Source organism: Cetorhinus maximus, unplaced genomic scaffold (assembly GCF_964194155.1).
Source record: "Cetorhinus maximus unplaced genomic scaffold, sCetMax3.hap1.1 HAP1_SCAFFOLD_1076, whole genome shotgun sequence".
Taxonomy (NCBI): domain Eukaryota; kingdom Metazoa; phylum Chordata; class Chondrichthyes; order Lamniformes; family Cetorhinidae; genus Cetorhinus; species Cetorhinus maximus.
In genome coordinates, this window is record NW_027597018.1 from 90290 (window position 1) to 112976 (window position 22687).

General features: G+C 38.6%; 1 protein-coding gene across 4 annotated transcripts in view; it reads right to left on the reverse strand.

The window, feature by feature from the left end:
- LOC144675652 (PHD finger protein 12-like) overlaps positions 1 to 22407 on the reverse strand; it is a 71384-nt gene extending 48977 nt beyond the window's left edge. Inside the window, exon 1 of one of the 4 annotated variants that reach the window (XR_013575118.1) lies at positions 22311 to 22407. Coding sequence is in view for 3 of the 4 variants with exons in the window: in XM_078536294.1 (XP_078392420.1) it covers positions 22311 to 22342 (32 nt within the window). In the remaining variant the exon portion in view is untranslated. Of the gene's footprint in view, positions 1 to 601; positions 1364 to 21710; positions 21755 to 22310 lie in introns of those variants that run through there. The other 3 variants (XM_078536294.1, XM_078536295.1, XM_078536296.1) reach the window with 3 other exon arrangements.
- Between the last annotated feature and the right edge of the window lie 280 nt (positions 22408 to 22687).

Here is a 22687-nt window from a genome sequence, read left to right on the forward strand (position 1 = left end):
AGCAAACACAAAAACCACTCCACCTGCTGGTTAATACACTAAAATGCAGGAAACACAATTTTAGTTTGGAAAAAGGAACTTTTTTTTGCCTTAATTTTGAAGATTTGATACCACATAAAATCCCGTTGTGTGGTGAAATACAGGCAAAGAAACCAAATCTTCCTAAGCCATCTTCGCCTCCTCCTACAATGCAACTTTATTTCTGTCTGAAATCAAACCAATAAACTGCTTACAAGTTCTTAAATACTCCAGGTAGGTCTTTATAACAGCATAAACAATTGTTCATGTATATAACAGATAGTGACATTTACTTTCCTTAAAAGATGAAATTGACGTCTCATTAAATAGTGAAAACAGGGGTTGGGGGCGGGGTGGGCGAAAAAGGAAAACTAAGAAAAATCAGGTCAGCCACAATAACCACTCAGTTGACCCTCTTTTAAAACAGACTCATAATAGAGTATTGGATGACAGAAATTAAGAATTCCTTTGATCCATTCCACAATCAAATAATCCATCTATACTAACAAACTTGGATGAGATACTAGAAGGGAGAAAAGGTAGGTAGATGCAGGGAAGAAATGAAGTCTTAAAATCGACTTACCATAACATGGCTGGTGTCTCCCAAAGGGCCTGATATCTGAAGCTTCAGTGGAAAAAATATTCCATCGCTAAATCAATGCTTTTAAAATCAGTTGCAGGTAGGATGGTGAACATTTCTATGTGAGCCTTCAAATCTATGTTTGATGTACAAGACCTCCACACTTCCCCCACCCCCTCAAAAGACCTAACTAAGTTTATTATGCTAAAACATTCTCACTCTTGGCCCATTCTTCCTTCATCTCAAGTTCACAAAGCAAAACTGACTACAATTCTGAGGCAAGTAACTCGATTCCTGACTCCCAAAGCCTGTCCAGACAACATAAGTCAGGAGTTTGATGGAATATTCTTCACTTGCCTGGACAAATGCAGCTCCAACAATACACAAGAAGCTCAACCACTTCCAGGAGAGAGCAGCACGCTTAATTGGCACCTTAAACATCTGTTCCCTCCACCACTGGTTCCCTCTACCAGTGCCAGCAATGTGTACTATCTACAAGACATGCTGCAGCAATTCACCAAGGCTCTATTCATAGCACCTTCCAAACCCAGGACCTCTACCACCTAGAAACACGAGGGCAGTAGATGCATGGGAACACCATTACTTGTAAGTTCCCCTCCAATCCACACATCATCCTGACTTAAATACAGTGCCATCCCTACACTGTCACTGGGTCAAAAACCTGGAACTCCTTTTCTAACAGAACTGAGTGCACCTATACCACAGAGCATAGATCGAAAGTGGTTCACCAACCACCATTTCTCAAGGACAATTAGGGATGGAGAATAAATGCCAGCCAACACTCATATCCTATGATTGAATTTTTAAAAAATTCAATTCATGCTGGGCTCAAAAAACTGACCTTTGATTAAAACTGAAGTAGTAACATGTAGAGGAGGGAGGGGTTCAGATCAAATGAAATTTGGCAAATGCTGCATCTTTAGAAGAAATACACAGTAACAGAGGATACCTGGTTCTATGAGTCATTACCCAAACTTTCCTGGCCTTGTCCCAAAAAAAACACAGGCACATTAAACCATCTACACTCCTAGTTAAGCTAGCAGATAGTCATTGAAATTCCTCTGGTTAATACCAAAAGGCATCCAATCAATTTGTTGGGAGTACAAAACTAAGTGCACATGTCTCAGGACAAATCAGTTATTAAAATGCATTCAAAACTATATATATATATAAAAAATAAACAAGCCAGCAGAAATCTTCATCTAGAGAACAAAATTGTAAATGAATGTTCTTGTTGGAAATGCCTAAAGTTACCAGGCTATTTTGTTTCTTCTTAAAATAACAAGCAGCCACATAAATTAGTAGACAGGCATTTTTAAAGCCTGCTTAACACACAGACAAGGGAACAAAGCTTTAAATTGGGTACCACACTTCAGAATGCTAATGGGTCTGGGGAAGAGAATGAATGAGGATCTGTCTGTCCCTTTGGTGGGTCACAGAAAAGATGCTTAATGCATCAAGCACACGGATTGGAAACTGTCTCTTCAGCCTGTCAAATATATTCCCTTGTTTCTTTGAAGGTGGTGTAGTGGTACCAATTTCTATTATATTCCATGTCAAAGCCAACTGCAACAGCCATTAGACTGACAAATAGTATCTGCTACCAATTTGTTCACCTTGAAGCCTTTTAGTGACCATTTGTTTGCAAGGAGGCATTTATCAATGAGCTGCAGCAATTGAGTAGGAGAGGTAGGGTCTATCTGGATGGATGGATGGAAGAAGATGAGTTTAAAAGGCCTTCCTCAATTGTAATTATCTTGTAATTTTCAAAGGTGCAGGAATGAGGAAGATGCATTGTGTCATAATATGTTATTTATCTTCATTCCATTTATCACTGGTTATACCCTGTATGCCAAAAAGAGAAGATAGTGTTCAATCCTGCAGAGCTTGCTGGGCTATTTTAAATTTGGTATGCATTCAAAGTCCGAATTTGTTTTACATTTCCTAAATGGATAAGTATGCAACATCCTACTAACAAATTTTGAATAAGGAGCACCAGATGAACTCACATTTATACAGTTACACAAAAACCAGGAAAATTAGACCACTGCACTAGATGGGACCTCTGATACAATGTGAAACATTTATTCCTCAAGCTAACATATGGTGAGATTTGGACATGCCTTAGTTTCATGACATATTCATTCACAGACATACTGAAACGGGAAAAGTTTGCATATAAATGGACTGAAGGCTGCAAGTTGATTTTTCATGCACAATGACCAATCATGGTAATGCAAATCCATCGCACCTTCTGGAGATGTGAACAAACACAAGAATTACTGAAGCACTTTATAACATCAATGCACTGCTTTAAAAAAAAGTAGACTTACAAAATGATTCAATGTAAGCACTCTGATTTTAGGGTTAAGTCAGATAATTAATCCCCATATAAAAACTGGCATACTGTAGCTCTGCTGTGATGTACACAACTGCTTTCCCCATTTTGAACAAGAAATGTTTTAAATTCTCTCTACACCAATGGGCACAAATGGCACCTACAGGAACCTGCACTGAAGAGATGGCCGAGTGATTTGCACCGAGAAAGAAGCATTCAGGAAGAAGTTAATCAAGTACATCAATTCCTTTCAGTATTACACCCCAAAGGCGATCAAGAGTTTATTTCATGTGTTCCTTAAAAAATAATTTTGCAAATAAATCCCAAAATACTGCAATTATAAACATTTGTTTTCACTGGGAAAAAAGTGAAATGACTTGCAAATGATCACCCAGGCTATCGGGAGAAAAAGAATGAAACCCAATCAGAAAACTGTAGTGAAACACCATAGATGAAAATATGGCAACTCTGCATATACAGCTCTTACATACGCCATGACAAACATCATGACATAAGGAATTTGCAAATTTAAACTAAATGGATAAAAAACAGACATACCTTGCAGTGCAAGGAGCATTGTGAAAACTCTTCTCAATTCACAAGCTTTAGAACTGATTGCCAAAATCCTGCAGAGCAACACTGGAGCTAGTTAATTTGGGGAAAAACTGTGCGCTGCAGGCTGAAAGCAGTGGATATTCAATTACATTCCTATGTTAGCATAACATGCTGCGCCTTCCACAATGCCAAATCTGAGTGTTGGAACCATTTTGTCTGTGTCGACGCAATAAGAATTCCTATCCATTATTGTTATGGCATATATCAATATCTTCCCTTCTCCATAAATATCTGTTAATCTGTCAGTAAGAGAATTGAAGTCTCAGCTACAGTGCTGATAACCTGAAAGCCTTTTATACAAGTGACATTATGCAAAGGGTTTCACGAGGGTGAGGAGGAATAGGGAAAAGATTGGAAGAAAATGTTGATGCAGTAATCATGGATTCTGATGTAAATACTTTAATGGGAGACACTCTCTCATCATCTGAGGTAGGAAATAGTTTTTTTTAAAGAGCAAAATACAGAATATCTTAGAGCAGGGGCTCTCAAATTGAGCTGCAGATGAGATTTTGGGATCTCCGAGCTCCGAGGCAGCACTGGTGACCATGGAGCTTGGAACTGAGTTTTGACAGCTGCAAGGCCCCTTTAAACATTGGGTTTTTTTTGCGGTGGTGGTCCTGGCTTAATTGTCCGGTCTCCGAAGCCCAATTGCTGCTACAACCACAGCCCGTGAAAAAAAAAGGGGGGTCTTTGCTTTTTCCAGAGCAAGCCCAGCAGTTTTAAATACCATCCCGTCCCCCACCCTCCCACCTCCACAGTCAACAAATACTTTCCTCATATAAATACTTCCCTCACCCTGGCTGAACAACTCTCAACACCACCGCCACCACCCCCCGCCCCTCCATCCAACCCATCCAATTTTTCACTGGGGTCACACAAAGTCTGAGGCTTTAAAATGGAATTACATTAAGAAAAATTTGGGAAGCACCACCCTAAACACAGATTTTACCAGGAGACATGCATATTGATAGACAATATTTGCATCACTCCGTAATTCACTATAGGTTTAAAAACAAGTACTCGATTAAAATTGCAAAGTGTGCAAATCAATGCTCAAATCTGTTGAGGGCAACAGTATTTGAAATCAAGGCGAGCCCCAAATGTTAACACTGTCCTCTGCTTTCATCTTTGTTCTAATTCTCAAGCTCAAACTGAAGTTTCTCGTTGTTGGCATCCTTCCATCTACGAAAGATGATGGACACACAGCAAACAATCCATTTGGGTGGGGGGGGGGGGGTTTCTTATTTGGTGCATCTTTGCTGATGGCTGTTAGCCAGTGACATTCATGCACAAACCAATCACACTACATTTCCAAGCAGAAGATACTACATAACTACTACTTCTCTATGGGGCTCCTTTAGCTCTCGGTACACAAGCCAAAAATTTTATCACACACCTTTAGGGGTCAGCCTTGCCTCAGCCGTAACATTCAACGCCACTTCAGAAGCTTGTGGGTTCAAGGTCCACTTGACAGACCCGAGCACACAACTTAGGTCAACAATTCAGTGCAGTTTTGAGGGAGTGCTGCATAGTCAGAGGTGTTGCCTATTGGACGAGATAGTCTACCAAAGCCCAGTCAGTACTCCCACTTAAAAGATTTAATGGCATGATTCAAATAGAAGCAGGGAGCTCTTCTGTGATCTGATCAAACTTAATGCCTTCATGAGCATCATTAAAATATCTCAATTATCTTGCTGCTGTTTGAGAGACTGTCATGCAGAGGTTGGCTGCTGCATTTCCCTATTACAATGGTGACTCCACTTCAAATGTATTTCATTGGCTGGGAATGGCAGTGAACGAGCACTTATTGTTAAAAATAGTATCTCCATTGTATATTGAAGAAACTGATGAAAATAGATTTTATTAAATAAAACTCAATCTTCATGTGACAAATACAGACTTTTACACAGATTTTTGCAGAGTTGTAAACATGCTTGTGTGTGTCAGGAAGCTCCACATTGGGCCAATGTAATAGCTCCCATTGCTTTCATTGGTTTCCAACACCCTTCCCAATGATACCACTGCTAATCTGCTTCAGCAACAAGTCCAAACCCAGTCGAACTCCATGCTAGATGGAAAAATTAATGTTTGGCTGTATTTTGCTTTCAGGGTGGAAGAGTATTTTGAAGGAATAAGTGCTCTAGATTTTCCTTGTCTTTTAATGCTTCAATTTTGACAAGCTACAGTACTTCAACAGACTCAAGAGAGTAGCAACATAAACATTTCCTCTGATGTACATGAGATCTACACAGAAAATTTCTAAATCATGGTTGTAATTTATTGACTTCAGAAATCATCAGATCATGAAAGTTTTGTGCAAATTCCCGACCCCAAATTTAAAATATTATGGACCATATATTTTAAACTCAAGTTTTAATATTGTTTAAACATTCGTATAATTAACAAAAAATTTCAGATATCTATACAATCTTGCCTTGGGATGTCAAAGCATGCACATTTTCCCACATGACAATGCTGACAGCCTTTATACAATTTATGCACATACAGAATTTTTATTCTTCCATAATTAGCAGACAGCATGGAAGAAACTAAGGTGCACTTTTGAAACTAAGAAGCACGTAATGGAAAACATCAAGAATTTGGGTGTTCAGCAGCAAACATTGGGAGATATGAGAGCTAGCGATGAATCTTGACTATGTCACTGCCAACTTTAAATTGGAAGATTTAGAATGACATAGCTTTTCACTTAGTAAAACAAGTCAGTTCCATTTGCCATAAAATGGCACACCAGGGACTAATACAACTATAATTAGAGATCTACTTCTACAGGTCGGGGAACGCCTCACTGCTTTCTCAAGTCACTTTTCCAGCAACAAGTACACTTAGTCGGGGAAGCAGGAAGTAATAAGTATTTTTCTTCAATGAGCTCAGCAGTGGATTCAACTGGGTAGTACTATTTTCATGGGGAGGAAGTAAATAAAAGAAGTGGACATTAAAGAATGGATTTATTCTAACTTCTTCATAAAAGTCCTAAACTCACATGACTCTGCAGTACAGCCTATCCAAATGTCAGCCTACCATTTCCAAAATAGGACTTTGACAGTTTAAACAAACTGCGCATTCCAAATTCCGTTAAACTTTAGCAAATTCAAGTTTACAGAGTCTTAACCTTCATGAATTTACACAAAACTACCACTGAACAAATACAACTTTTCAGCTTATTTTTAAATTGTTTATTAAACTGATTTGCATAAAGCATACGAGAGAGCAATTTATTTTCTATTCTACTTGCTTTTCTCGACGGGAGTTTGGAGAGAGCGGGGGGGGGAGGACAAACAGAAAAGCACTCTGATTTTTCATTTTTCCCCTACGTACACTTGCTCTAGGCAATGGACAACAAGCAAAATGGCTTGAATGCAAGTTAATCAACTCTCTAATTTACCCCCTTATTAGGTCATCATCTATCCACTTATACTAAATGAATAATTTTGGCTTCTGGCAGTGAACAATTGAAAGATATAGATTACATTTGTAACTTGTGGAATTTCACAAGATGAAATACTAACTCATGACAGAGCTTAATTATTTAAAGGTAACATTTTAAATAAAAGTATACCTTACATTGGGATCTTTAGGTCAAGTTTCCTGAAATGCAAAGGCCTCATACAAGAACAAAGTTACCAGAAATCATATTATTTGGAACTGTACGAGCATGGCTGTACAGATGAGCTTGAGCACCTCCAAAAACATCCACTATACAAGTAGTCAAATTTTAGAAAAACTTTTCATTGCTATACAAGTACTTTTATCTATAAAAGACAGTCAAGCAATGTACAACCAATTTGTTGGCCGGCATAATAAATCAATCACAAGACGCAGTATCTCACTTTAAATTAATACAACGCTAAATATTTTAATATAGCTTGCATTTAAAATGTTTATACTGATTCCAGTGAGGTCATGCAGCTGCAACCAATCTGTTACATGTGCAGGCACAAGCAAGGACAATCAAAAAGGAGAGAAGGCTCTAAAAATATCAGTAATAATACAAAGGAAAAACACCATAAAAGATACCAGTATAAAATGTTTACCTTGATTCAACTGTTCTACGTCAAAAAGCCAAGCAGTTAGTCTAATAGTGTATTTTACGACAACTGTGTTGTAGTCTGGGTAAAGTGATTTCCAAGCACTACTCTCCTGTTACTAATAGGGCATAAGAAACGGGAGCTAGAGTAGGCCAGAGAGCCCCCTCAAACCTGCTCCAGCATTTTCAATACTCGATAAAATTTTGGCTGAACTGACATCAACACCACTTTCCTGACCTATTTCTCGGTTTCCTTTAGTGCCCCAAAATCTCAGTCTCTGTCATGAACTATACTCAACAACTGAGCATACACAGTCCCCTGGGGTAGAAAAATCCAAAGATGTGCAACCCTTCAAGTGAAGAAATTTCTCATCTCAGCGCTAAATAGCCTACCTGTGCCTTATCCTGAAACCATGTCCCCTAATTCTAGACTCTCCAGCATCTGCCCCGTCAAGTCCTCAAAAAATGTATCCGTTTCAATGAGATAATCTCCTATTTGGCTCATTCTACTCAATCTCTCCTCATATGAAAGACCTCTTATCCCAGGAATCAATCTAATAAACTTCTGTTGCACTGCTTAATCTTTCCTCTGCAACCTCTGTGGCCCCCTCACAGGTCATATACCCCCATCTTTGTTCCCATTTGTCTAGTTGCAAAGAACTGTTCAGAGTGCCTCCTTATTCATTATGGGCTACATTTATAGGTGACAGAATTTAGAATCATGGGTATTTACTAGGCCTAGATTCTCTGGAGTTTAGAAGAATGAGATGTGATTTAATTGAAACATAACATTAAGGGACATGGCAAGGTAAAATCTGAGAAAATGTTTCCATGAACATGGGGACACCATCTCTGAATAAGGATTGAGATGAGGAGAATTTTTTCACTCAAAGGGTTGTTAATCCTCCTTGAATTCATGTCACATGCACATCCCTAGTTTTCATTGCTCTACCACTGGCACCTGCTGCCTAGCCCATAAGCTCTGGAATTCCCTCTGCAAATCACTCTGCCCCTCTCTCCTCAGGCATTCCTTAAAACTTACCCCATTGAACAACCTTTTAGCTTCCTGTGGCCCGGTGCCAAATTTTGCTTGATAATGTCCCTGTGAAGCACCATAGAACATTTTACTATGTAAAGGTACTATCTAAATGGGAGTTGTTACTGCTAAATGAAACAATACACTCTGGCCCAATTTGAATTAGCTGATCATTATTTAAGTTTCATAAACGTGAAATAATTCAGGATTGGTTATTTATCTCGAAACACAACTAGAACACAATTTTTAATACAATCTCTCAGAATTCTTAGCAGATTAATTAAGGAATTCCATCACATCTTTCTGATTGTTCCTCAATCTAGAAGCCTAGATCCATCAAGTTGGTTATCAAGATTGCATTACAGATTACCTTAGCTTCCTTTTTAGAAGTTCGAGTACATTGCAAACACGAGAGAAAGTAGTTTATAAAGAGCTGGCTTTTTTGGTATTTGATTTTCTGGTTCCAGGGGGAAAAAAACAAATTTGTCTATTGGCTTGGTAGTACAGAACTTGAGTATTGCTGAAAAAAGGAGGCATGTTATCGAAGCTTTTTGCCTTACACTCAGCAGAGCAGATATTCTTGCAAGAGCCCCAGTTAAAAAGTGGCAGCCTGGAGTGTGAGGCAGAGAAGTAGAGTTTCCTTCAGAAAGGAAAATAAAATCATCTGCCCGGAGGACAAGCAATGAGAAAAACCCAATCTATCTTTATGGACAAAAGACAATTTATTGATCAGTAAAAACGGAAACCAGCACCAAGGCTCCATTTGAGCTGGTTGGTAATTTACAGTGCCTGAATTCCAGCGAAACAAAATGAACTACGCCAGCTTAAAAACAGCTGAGCATACATCAGAATCAACCATCAATTTGAAATTTAGCCAACCCATTAAATACAAGCTGTGATAACACATTTTCAAATAACATTAGTCAAATTAAAACACTATGGTAAGTTTCGTTGCAAAATATCTAGTCCCTACATTTGTCCAAGATTGTAATCTTGGAGAGATGCCGCTTCACCACACTTAAAAGTTCGTGTAGCCAAATGCTTTTGAGATCCCCGATATTTGATATGTATTTAGCCTCATATTTGGTGATTATTGCTAAATATACAACACTCAATTCATTAGCAATTAACAATAGCATTTATTAATTAAACTTACACAAGTTAACCAAATTCAATATATTGCTGAAAGGCATTATGTCATCTAAATAATTTAATTCTCTTTTAAGCACTGATTGCTACTGGAACTGGTTGCCTCAATACTGTTAATCATATTTTCAACAACTATAAAAATATGCATATTACCTTCAAGCAGAAGCTAAAATATCTTTTTAGGTTCCATGAGAACATAGGTCTAGTTAACAAATTAACATGTTATCTAGTTATGTAACAACTTTTGATGTATCCAAAAGGCTTCAAAAACTCACTAAAATTACCTAGCAGGAAATGACAACTGCATTGGCTAACTTAACAAAATTGAACAGGAAGTGCTGACAGAAAATTGATCATACAAGGAAGTATGGTTTGCAGCCAGGAAATGAACACCCAATAACGTCAAAAATGAAATCTGAGAAGGCCACGCCCAACTGCTGGTAGAAAAAACAGCAGTTACGCTTCTCTCCTCTTCCACATCCCCTTGCATGATACACTGACCAAGCGGATGGACAAACAATATGAGATACTGAAAAGTACTTACTCCTAGAAGTTCCTAGTCTCTAATCAATGCAGGCAACATCACTGGGCAAAATTAATCACAAAGCCAGAACACTGAAGCATCAAGCAGTCTTTCAAATTCACTTGGGTAAATATAGTTACAGGACTGCACAGGTATAGTTATTACTCTGGCATACATTTTTGTACACAGCCCCTCACTTTATTTAATACACGTTGTGCAGAGAGCGTAATGTAAAAAAAAAACTCGACATTTGATTCGTTATGACTTCCAAATGCAATACTGCAACATGCAATTTATAATACTCAAAAAGAAAGATGCTAAAACCATCGTATCACAGAAGACTTCCGTTCATGAAAGTCTGTGAGGCGGTACGGTTTGGATAGTATTTGGTCAGACACATTCACACAGCATCAATATTGCGTTCTAAAGGCAGGAACTGACACACAAAACCTTGCTGCTTTTAATCACGAGAACCCACCCGTTAGTTCATTGCAATCTCCAGTTGTTTTACTCACTATTGTACCGAATATAAATAAACCTAACCAGGAGGCTATTGATATCAAGCAAGAAGGGAAGCACGCAGAACTTTTACTGCCTTGCATTGGAGCTCAATATGGCTCATTACAAAATCCAATCAATTCAAGACCCAAAATAACCATTTACAACACAAACTGATAATTTGCAAACTTTTCCAAATCACTAGCTTGATCTGCAGATTGAAGAGCATAGGATCATTTAGACAAAACAATGAGGTCTTAGATAACCTTAGGTTAACAGTCTAGAGTAATGGGGAGCACGTAAAACTTTTGTATAACGTCCATTTGAATGGTGAAAACCAGATGTTAAATAGTTTATACAGTGTGGAGGATGAGGTGGCCAGAATAACATTGAAAGTCAATTCCAGAAGTGACAGGCATTGATCAAGATTTTGGCAGCAGATGGGCTGAGGAAGTGTTGGAGACGAGTGGCGTTCTGGAAATGGAAGTTGGCAGTCTTTGTGACGTTGAAAACATGGGGTCATGTTATGACATGGCAGATGATGTATGCCAGGTAGACCAAATCCACAAGGGAAACCTGGCCACGCTATCACAACGGTTTTGCAATTTGCATTTATTATGAGAAGGTGTGTGCACTGAATTCAGAAGTAATGAGTCCATTAAGGCCGTTTTAAAAATTAAATTCGAACACTTATTAAAAGAAAATATTTCAAGCACACACATAAGACTACAATTACTTAATACTTTAACAAATCCTGAAATTCCTAATTAATCTCACTCTAAATTACACCCCCCTTTAAGGCAACAGTCCAAAATAGATTTTAAATTTAAAAAGCAAGCCAGCAAGTTACCACAGTAACCACTTGACAGTGGAATTCCAAAAGCTTGTCTCCAACTTTAGTTACTGGACACAGCAGACTTATGCACAAATGGCTGGAGACTTCCCGAAGGCGGTTTCACACACTCCTGTTAGATCTTACATGGCTCCCCCAACACAGCCTTTCATTCTCCTTTATATATGTTTCTCTCTCTTTAATATGTAAAGTCTATTGTTCCATATATCTTTTGAAATGTTCTTTTCCCATAATACAAAAACTTTCATGTTGCCAATATTGTCAGTAACCTTTGGGAAAAATAAGCACACTACTTGGCCTGGATTATCTAGTTAGTTGTAAACATTCTAACATCCCTTTGAAATCCAAACTACTCCTGCACTTCCCTAAAAATGCAAATTCCCTTCACATCTTACATGCTAATCTCAGCCATGTTTACTCATTAATATTTCAAGTGCACTTCTACACCTAACTTTTGATAATTTCAAGCTTGCAGTCTACCTAACTCCAAATGCAATTAAATCACACAGACAGAGCCACCTACACTCACACCCATAAACCTACTGACAATAAACCAGAATATTATGAACATTGTTATACTTCCGTAATAGTCAGAACATTTAATCTTTTGAGAGGAGAAAAAAGGAAACAGTTGTTTATTGTAATGCCCTTTCCTTTTTTCACATGATTTGTACTCAGTCTAGATTGGCTTTGTTGGATTATGATGCCAGAATGACTCTCAAGCAAATGTGTTATTTTCCCACATTAAGGTTGCAAAGGTAAATAAATAAATATATTCTCCTTAAGAAAATCTTATTTCTATCATAACCTTAATCTGTTCAAAGGTAATGAAAATCTTAAGAAGGGCATAATATACAAGTCATTACAATGAGTATAAACTTTAGAAATGTTATATACTTTTGAAGTAAAATTCTTTACTTTTTATTTATTTCAATAGGTCCTATCTGGTTTCTTTGCATCCTAGAATGCAAACATAACTCCTGCTCTTTTCCTCTATTGCAAGCTGCATTCCGAAATCCATTCCCTTGTCTCTTCCACCCTCTATCTCCAACAAGTGCAAGGAGTTCATGGATTTCTTTTGTCACTAAAATTGAAACCATCCAATCAACTGCCTCTGCCACTTCCCTCTTTCCCTAGCCCACCAGGACAACTTCCTCTAAAGCTACCCCTCCCCCTTAACCTGTACTTTTCACTAGTTTCTGTCTGAGCCCATCTTGTGTCTGAGACCCAGCTCCTGCTCTCCCAACCCTAATCTCACTGAACTCCTGAAAACCCAACTTCCCTTCCCATATTAGCTGACATTGCTAATTGTTCTCACTCCTCAGGTTCTGTCCCTCTCTTCTTGAAATCTGCCATCGTCAGCCCGCCTCTCAAAAAAACCCATAAGCTCACTATTCTTGAAAACTAACACACCATCTCCAACCTCCCTTTCCTCTCCAAAGTCCCAGCATGTGTTGTCACCTCCTAAATCCATGCCCATCTTTCCTCGAAGGTTTCAACCCCTCCAAATAGGTTTTCAGCCCTGCAACATTACCAAAACAGCTAAGTCACAAATGACATCCAATGTAACTGTGACAAAGGCAAACTATACCGTCTTGTCCTTCCTGACCTATCTGCAACCTTTGACATGATCCTTTTCCAACAACACTCCGCTATTCAGCTGGGTGGGACTGAATGTGCCAGGCTCAATTCTTATCTAAATATAGCCAGAGAATCACTTGCAATGGCTACTCTTCCCACTCCCACATCATTACCTCTGGTATCCACGGACCAATCCTTGGTACCCTCCTATTTCTCAACTACATGTGCTCTTCAGTGACATGATCTGAACACACACCAGTTTCCACACATATACTGGTGACACACAGCTTTACCTCACTAACAACTCTCAACCCTTCCACTGCCTCTAAATTGTCAGTCTGCTTGTCCAATATCCTGTACTGGGCGAACAGAAATTTCCTCCAATTAAACATTGGGAAGACAGAAATCATTGCCTTTGGCCCCCTCCAACAAACTCTGTTCCCTTGTCACCGACTCTGCCCCTCTGCCCAGCAAGAGCTGAGAGACTGAACAATTCTGCTCACAACATCATTATATTCGACCCGAAGAGGAGCTTTCAACCACATATCTATGCCTTCATTAAGATTGGTTCCTTACACCTCTAACATTGCTTGACTCCACCCCCTGCCTCAGCTCTTTTGCTAACAAAACTCTCATCCAAGCCTTTGTAACCTGCAGACTTGACCATTCTAATGCATTCCAGGCCAGCCTCCCGCATTTTACCCTCTGCTGCCTGTGTCCTAACTCACACCCAATCCTGTTTACCCATCACCCCCGTTCTTGCTGACCTACACTGGTGCCCAACTAAGCGCCATCTTCAATTTTAAAGCTCTCATCCTTGTTTTCAAATCTGTCCAAGGCCTGGACTTCCCTATCACTAATCTCCATCCTTACAAATCTCAGATTATGTGCTCAAATTCCAGCCTCTCACAAAGCCCTGATTTTAATTGATCCAGCACTGGTGACCGTGCTTTCAGTTGTCAAGGCCTCAAGCTTAGGAATTTCCATCATAAACCTCTCCACCTTGCTCATTTTCCTCCTTCAAGATGCTCCTTAAAACTTACACCTTCGACCAATCTTTTGGTCATCTGCCCCAATATCTCCTTATGCAGCTTATTTTGTTTCATAATGCTTCTACGATGGGCCTTGGGACGTTTTATCATGTTAACGGTGCTATAATAAATACAAGTTGCTGTTGTTCTATTCCCAAAGATTCCAAGTTACATCACATGTCTTGGAACACTAACAGTAGACAGTAATGCCATCAACGTGCAAAAATACATTGTTTGCAACAAATTAATAAGCACAGAATATATATTAATCAACTTTTTCCCCTCTGACTACAGACACAAACTCTCAATGGAACACAGGGCCGCCGAAAGTAATTTTCTAGCACCAAGCAAGCCTTTATTTTGCATACCTACACCGCTAATGCACAACCTGTTACCATAGGCCACACGTAGCCCCCAATTCCTGGTGCCCTCAAAAGTCCAGGTTACAGAATCTTATTTGTGCTTATATTTTTATTGTGTGCCAGTAGCTTGGAAATGGCTGGTTTCAGCCTTTTTCATCATGTGGATAAATTTTAAAATCAGATCAGCAAACTCCATCAGTATCAACAAGCTGAGACACATAAAAATTCATGGCAGCATGGACTTAAACTTTATATGTGGCCTCCAATACCCCACAGTATAGAGTCATGAGGCCAACAAAAAAATTGAGATTCGTGGTCTAGATAGGAGCTGCTTTCATGCTGGACGTAATGTGGTGCTAGCACTCTTAACATGTGCCCTTAGCAAACCTTGGAACCAAGATGCACAGTATAAAAACAGCCAGAGGGTTACTCGTAGGCAGGCTGTAATATGAAGGAGGGCAATCAAGTGAAGGCGGAAAGAGACAGCAAGATTGGGGAAAATAGGCTTCAAAATAATAAAAAGAAATCTCTAGACCAGGCCAAATGATGTGGGAAACGAAGCCAATTCCAGCACTCTTACCATTTCCACAAACTTTAGTTCTGTTATGTCTCAGCACCACACTATTCAGTGTATTAATACACAAAATGAGGAGAAGTGCTAATCCAGGTCAAAGCATGTAGTTGGGTGTTCTCCAAGTGCAAAAATGAAAGCAGCCAAATTAAACAAACAGTAAATTTGCTTTAGGTATAATGTAAAAATCTAACTTCATTTATTTCTGCTCATCAGGACTGAACGTAATGCATGCCACCATTCAATCTTTATGAACTATTTAAGAATCCTGTTTAAAGGTCATTAACCATAAAGAAAAATTAGTTCGTCAAACCTACTCTTATCTGCTCAAACTATTATTTAAAGATTTAAAGAATTAGAATTTAAAGCAAACAGGCCTAAGTGTTTCACCAATCCAGCAGATCTGCCAAAAGCACGTAAAATTAACGTGTCAAAGTAAACATCCTTCTTTAAAACAAGCATTTTACTAATTGGCTGTCTTTAATTGGCATATACTGATCTGTAGCAGTTACTCTTACTGTGTATCACAAGTCACAAAGTTGGCTAATAAATCAAGAAATGTGATATTTAAGCTCACGTGGCAGTCCAGTGACACATTAAAACAGCATCACTTTTGATATAAAGTGTAGAGTACTCAAATGAACTACAAGATAGTTGGGATTGTTCATCACCCAACTGGTTCCAACAGTCTGCCTTAACGTTGCGAGTCCTTATGACTCTTTTTCAGAACCTTTGAGTCATAAGGACTCGAAACGTTAACTCTGTCTTTCTCTCCACAGATGCTGTCGGACCTGCTGAGTTTTTCCAGCAATTTTTGTTTTTGTTTCAGATTTCCAGCATCTGCAGTATTTTGCTTTTATCTATGGTTCCAACAGTCTGTTTCTTTTAACTCCAATATTAGAAATAATAGCTTTTGGTTCTTTGATAGAATGGCTAACTGCTGCAGTTTCCTAAAAATGACATTTGCTAATAGTTACAGCAGAGATTAATCTTTTTTTCCTTAAACTCCAATAAAGCCAAGGCAAAAGAAGCTATGGATCAATCTCTCCAACTAAGCTTACAAAACTCTAATTTATGAAAAAGCAAATTGGATGCGGTATAGGCTCACCAGGTGAACTTTCAACAATACACTTACTGTTTAGTTCAATGTAAATAGAACACATTATTTTCAATCAACGTCACAAAAACAGATCTAGTCATTACCACATGCAATTTGAGAGCTTACTGTGCACAAATATTGGCTGCCTCGTTTCCTACATTACAACAGTGATTAGACTATAAAAGGACTTCATTGGCTGTAAAGCACTTTGAGTCTAGTGATCCTGACAAGTGCAAGGGTGTATAAATGCAAGTCATATTTTCTTTTGTTGACTTCTATAGCTTTATTCCACTCTGACAAACGGCTGGATGAGAAACAAACTTTTCATTAAGAGCTTAAACATCATCCTCCCCTCACTGTCGTCAAAGATAATAGAGTAAAACTTCAAACTGCATGATTCAATATATATCTTCTGTTATTAAATATTTTAGCCAAATAATACCTTTTAAAAAGCCTTAACAAGCATAGCATTCAATTGTTGGGAAACCACTATTAATCGTGCACAAACATTATTTTCTGCATGGATTTTTAAAAAATGCTCAAAGAATTGGCTGAAACTCTTCAGTTTAGAGTATCATTCCTAACTGAAAAGAGACAGTGAGAAAATACAAAGTAACTTCACAACACAATTAACTTTCGCCATCTTCCTCATGGTCACAATGGCTTCCGTTATAGTCATCACCTTTGAGGTGTTGCCTGAAAACGTGAACTTATCTGAGGATTAAATGTTAACTGTGTTCAAAAAAAAAAAAAATCAGGTTTCTGTACTTATAAAAGCTATATTCTTAATAAGCAGAGTCTTTAATCCCTTTTAATTTTATAATTGTCTGACCATTTGTGTTGGCATTGCCCATGTTGTTTCTGGATTTTGCTTTATCGTTTTAGTACAGTAGGCCATCTCTTCTATAATACAGAATCAATATTATGGTGCAACAGGACATATGAAGTCTCATTATAGGTTAATCCAAGTAAAAAGAGTTTGACTTTCAAATTACATGAGTCATTTTTAAAAATCAGTCTTTTATAAAATAGATAAAATGGTGGAAATACACAGCAAGTCAGACAGCATCTTAAAAGAAAAAGTAGCCTTCAAACAGGTTCCTTTGCACGATGACATGTCACAGCTAAAATATTAAATCTTGCTAGTAGACTAGATCATTTTTCTTCAGTCGGTAATCCTGCTAGGTGAGAATCTCGGCACAGGGCCTTGCTCGTGGTGACTGTGGGTCAGAAACACAGGGACGATAAGTGGGCTTACCTCCACTATCAAACTCATCACCATAGAGACTCTATGCTGGGAGCCCCACAAGATTATCTCCACTTCAATTCCCAATTTTTCTTTCCATCATGACTTTTGTAAATACTCTGCACAGCAGATTATATTAGCTTCCAAAGACAAGGTTTAAAATGGAAGCAACTAGAATCTAAAAGAACGTTTGTTTATTTCAAGGGTATGAAGACTTAAACATCTGGCAACCTAATTAATTTTGATAGGAGAAGGCAGGAACACTATTGCATCCCTTAGTGCAAACAGAATGCAGTCTTTAAAAGAAAATCACTGCTCCCTCGGCATTACTGATGTTTATTAGGAAGTTTGTTAATTAGTACGTGCTATTATTAAACAAAAATTGACAAGTGCATCAAGTTGCACAAAATGTGACCCAAATATTTCAACTGGCATCCTCTCCACTAAAGAATTTCTCAGTTAAAATTACCACTCAAATTTCAAAAGATCTCTGTCCCTGTTTGTACCATAATTTAACATGCTCTATACCACTCAAAAACCCCAACTATGGAAATTAAAGAACAGATCAGTCTCTGTGACCAGTAAAACACTTGGGTTTAGTAATGTTGAGGGGTGCCATTGTACTCTAGGTTCACCAAAATTATCTCTAGCATCCAACTACACAGAGGCATAGAAAGACAGCAAAAAGAAATGCACTGGCCATGAATATAGGATGCCAAATTTTCCAAACATTACATCACTCCACCCCAAGTTTACTCTACGCTCTTAAGAATGCGTGCGTAGCCAGTGCCATTAAAATATGCTCACTTCTGTTAAACAGGCAGAATTTAAGAATCAAAATCTTTATAGCTCCATGCTTTATAAAATAGAATGGTAACAGCACAGGAGACAGCCATTCATCTCGTTGTATACTTGCTGGCTCTCTCCATGAGCAATTCACCTAAACCCACTCCCTCACCATTTTCCCCATAGCCTTGAAAGTTTTTCCTCTTCAGATAATAATCTAATTCCCTGTTGAAAGCCACAAGTGAATCTGCCTCCACCACACTCTCAAGCAGTGCATTCCAGAACCGAACCACTCACTGCGTAAAAGATGTTTTTCATGTCACCATTGCTTCTTTTGTTTGATGACGTTTTGGACTTCATTCACTCTGAATACCAGAAATCTTGCATGATCATGTAAAAGTTATGCCAGCTAATCGTTAACAATAGTTTAAAACTATTGCACATTTCCTTCAATATTTGGCACAGCAAATCACATCTGTTTGAACCAGCAAGCTTTGAAACTGCAAAGAGGGTATGCAAATGATAGAGCCCATTCAAGAAAATTCATTATACTGTTACTTGTATTTTTAAATGTACAGTTAAGACTATATCTTTGACACGAGGGAAATACCTTCAGCGGCCAAAATTCTATCATAATGTTCTACTGCAGCAGCATTATTCCTTTAAATACAAATGCAAGGACCATCTATGGATTTAAACAAATGAAAAGTTTTTTAAAAATCAAGGGTAAGAGTAGTCATTTGATCCACTGAAGCAACCTATATTGAATGGTCAACGATCAAACTGTTAACTCTGCTTTCCTCTCCAAAGATTCTGACTGATCCGAGTATTCCCAGTATTTTCTGTTTTTGTTTCAGATTTCCAGAATCTGCAGTATTTTACTTTTACATAAAGGGCAGCTTGGCATCAAAATACAGGTACAGTTATCACACAAAACTGATGAGTCAGACACCAAGTAAAGCACATCCTCCAGAACTACTGACAGAAACAAAACAATAATTGGCATGTGCTACAGCCCAATTTAGTGGGTTTAATCAGTTGCATCCATTTTAGATAAGAATCAGCAATGCCTTTTAAAAATTTGAGAGGCAGTGTTGGGGAATGTGATCTGATAAAAGTGAATACTAGAACTAGGAAGAGTCCTACTTAGGAAAACTTCGTCAAAGAGCACATTAACATTAAGTGAATGCGGCATAATATTGTGGATTACAGCCAACACTGCTTGGGGCCCTATCACCACACAAACTTGCAGCACTTAAAGGTCCATCACCACCTTCACAGGACAGCATTTGATGGGCAATAGTTGTGGCCTCACCAGGAACAAACACACACACACACACACACACACACACAATGAGAATTTGTTCACCTCCAATCTATGCAACTGCATTTCAATCTTCTAGTATAGAAATCCATAATTAAATGGAGACACCATATCACTGCACCAGATTTTTCTTCAATACATGTAGTAATGCCAGTTGACAAAGTTCCATAAAGTGCATTTCATTGGGAGTCTCAATGTAAAACTGACATTGTTTAAACAGCAGATATCCCCTGCAGCAAGAAGCTTTGTTCAACTTCCTGCACTCAAAAACAATTGTGGCTTTCATAACCAATTCAGGCTAAAAACTTCAAAGATAGCTGTCATACAATGCAAAAGCTAATCATATGAAAATAAAACACAGAACAGGTAATTTATGTCTGATTAAGAGCACCCAATAATCAACCTTCTACTGACTCATTAAAATGGCTGCAGACTTTTAGTTTTAAACCAAACATATAATCTGCACAAAAGAGATAACTGCTTCCGAGATCTGGCACATTCACCTACTTACAACAGAAAGAACAAAAATTCTTGAATTATCATCTGATAACAACTGACCAAAAACCTCTATTCTGCATGACCCTAATTTGTTAATACTGTCCAAAGTTCACTTGCCTTGGTTAGTAAACGCAACCATTCAATTGAGAAAGGAAGCAGGAAAGCAAATGTCATAAAATCACGAATGATGGTGGTGGTGGGGGGGGTGCGGAAGTGGAAGTTGATTATAAAATTTAGCCTTAGCCCACTCTTTAGTACCTCACCAAAATGAGACGGTTTAATACAGCCATTTTCAGGGATCATACCGTTTGACTTGAAAAACGCCACTACTTGCATACTAACCACAAAAATCACAACACTGAGTAAAGCACTCCAATTTACTTTTATAGGTCATTAATGCCATACCATATTTTCAGTCTTGGCTCAGTTGGTAGCACTCTGGCCTCAGCCAAAAAGGTTAGTGGGCTCAAAGCCCACTTCAGAGTCCTGAGCACAAAAATCTAGGTTTACATTGCAGTGTGGCACTGCGGGGGTACTACATTGTTAGAGGTGTTTTCTTTTGGATGCAACATTAAATGGAGGCCCTGTCCGCATTCTCAGGTGGTCATAAAAGATCCCATGGCACTATTTTGAAAAACAGCATCTCCAATGTCCAGTATTAAAGCATTAATTATCCCTCAACCAACATCGCAAAAACGTTATTTGGTCATTATCATATTATCATGTTATTTGCGAAGTTGTGTACGAATTGGTTGCTGCAATGTCTACACTATATCAGTGCGTGATTGGCCATAAAGCTTTTTAAGGACACCCTGAGGTCATGAAAGGCACTATACAAAGGCAAATCTTTGTTTTTAGTACTCAGTAAATATTACGATGTGGAAAGGAAAACAATTAATAGAAACATTAAAGCAAAATCCTGTCTACTTGCTTAGCCCAATTACGTGTACATCAAAACTTATGCTCAAATTCTTGGATTGCTGAATATGCTAGAAATTTATACGAACCATACACAATTGACGACATAATTTGGAGGGTAATGAATAATCTAGCATGCTTTAATACAACAAGAATTCTGAAATTGAACAGTGCCAAATGCTTCAAGTCTATTTCCACACAGACCATAGAAATTAGATAAAACTTGACAATAGTGTAACTACTGGGTGATAAGTATGGAGTTAATTTACATATGAGGTATAAAGCCATTAACTAACCTTTTTCTACTGGAGAGGCTCTAGAAACCTACCAAACCAGTTTATCAAACAAGACAGAGGGAAATGGAATGGATTATTCAGACATCAAACTAATCTAATTGGAAAAAGGATATATTCCAACACCCAACTTTAAAGCTTCAGGTACAGGAGTACCTCGCAAAGTATTACTTGCTCTGCTTTGTGCCGATAAATATTTTGAATAAATACACTAGATTTTAATAAATCAATGTTAGCTATTTACACTGTCCATCCAAGTATCACACATACATTTGAAGTAAAGAAAGTTTAAAATCTCGACAAAGAGATTGGAGTTGCACTTAACATTACCAGGGAGAATGGAATGCCTTTCATGAAAAGCCATGGTAATAACCTTAACCCAAAAGGATAACATGGCTACTTTTATCTGAGGTTTTTTTTAAAAATAGGAATCTTGAATGCTATGACAATAAACCAAGGTGTCCCAGAGCTTCCTCAGAACTCCAACACTTCTCTCCAAAATCACCAAGAACATTGCCAACTCAGTCCAAATCTGACACTAACCTCCCGAACCGAGAAGTCAACTAAAATGGCGCTGCGAATCGAAAATATAATTTAAACGGAGGTCGCCATGTTGCGTATTTGCAAACACACAAAGTGGAGGAAAGGAAGGCATCCGGCTCGGTGCATGGATGGGTGCTCAGGGACCAGGCCTGTGGGTTGGAAGCGATCTCAGAGGACAAATAAGGCCGTGAAGAGAAACACAGACGAGTGTTTTAGTCAATAACAGCTACCCCCCCAGCCCCCAAACACACACATAACCCTACCTCATGAGGCCCTATTTGCAAAGTCAAGAGAGAGAGAGAGGGAGAGAGAGAGAAAGGGGTGTGGGGGAGAGATGGCTCGGAGCAGCCAAGATCTGAATCCAGTGACAGCAGAACCTCACTTGATTAACGGGACCACCACATGTTTAAGCATTTACAGCTTCCTTCAACCTTTCTAAAGTTCAGATTCAGCTCCAGGCCTCGCTCAGACCCCAGTTAGCAATACGTGGAGGGGGGCGGGGGAAGCAGCTCAGGGCGAATGGTTTAACCGCAGCTACTGCAGTACAAAAAGCAGCCACTAAAACACAGACCAGGTCCACCCACTCTTGAGGCCAAACCTTGGAAATCACAATTAAAGGCCGGCCGTATCCAGGCTGCAAGAAATTACCAGCATGAGGACGAAACAAAACCCCAGAGCGGTTGCACTGGATAACATTCCCACCCCCCCCACACAAGTGTAATGCATCCCCGAACCCAGGCGCTCCCTCTCTCTGGGAGA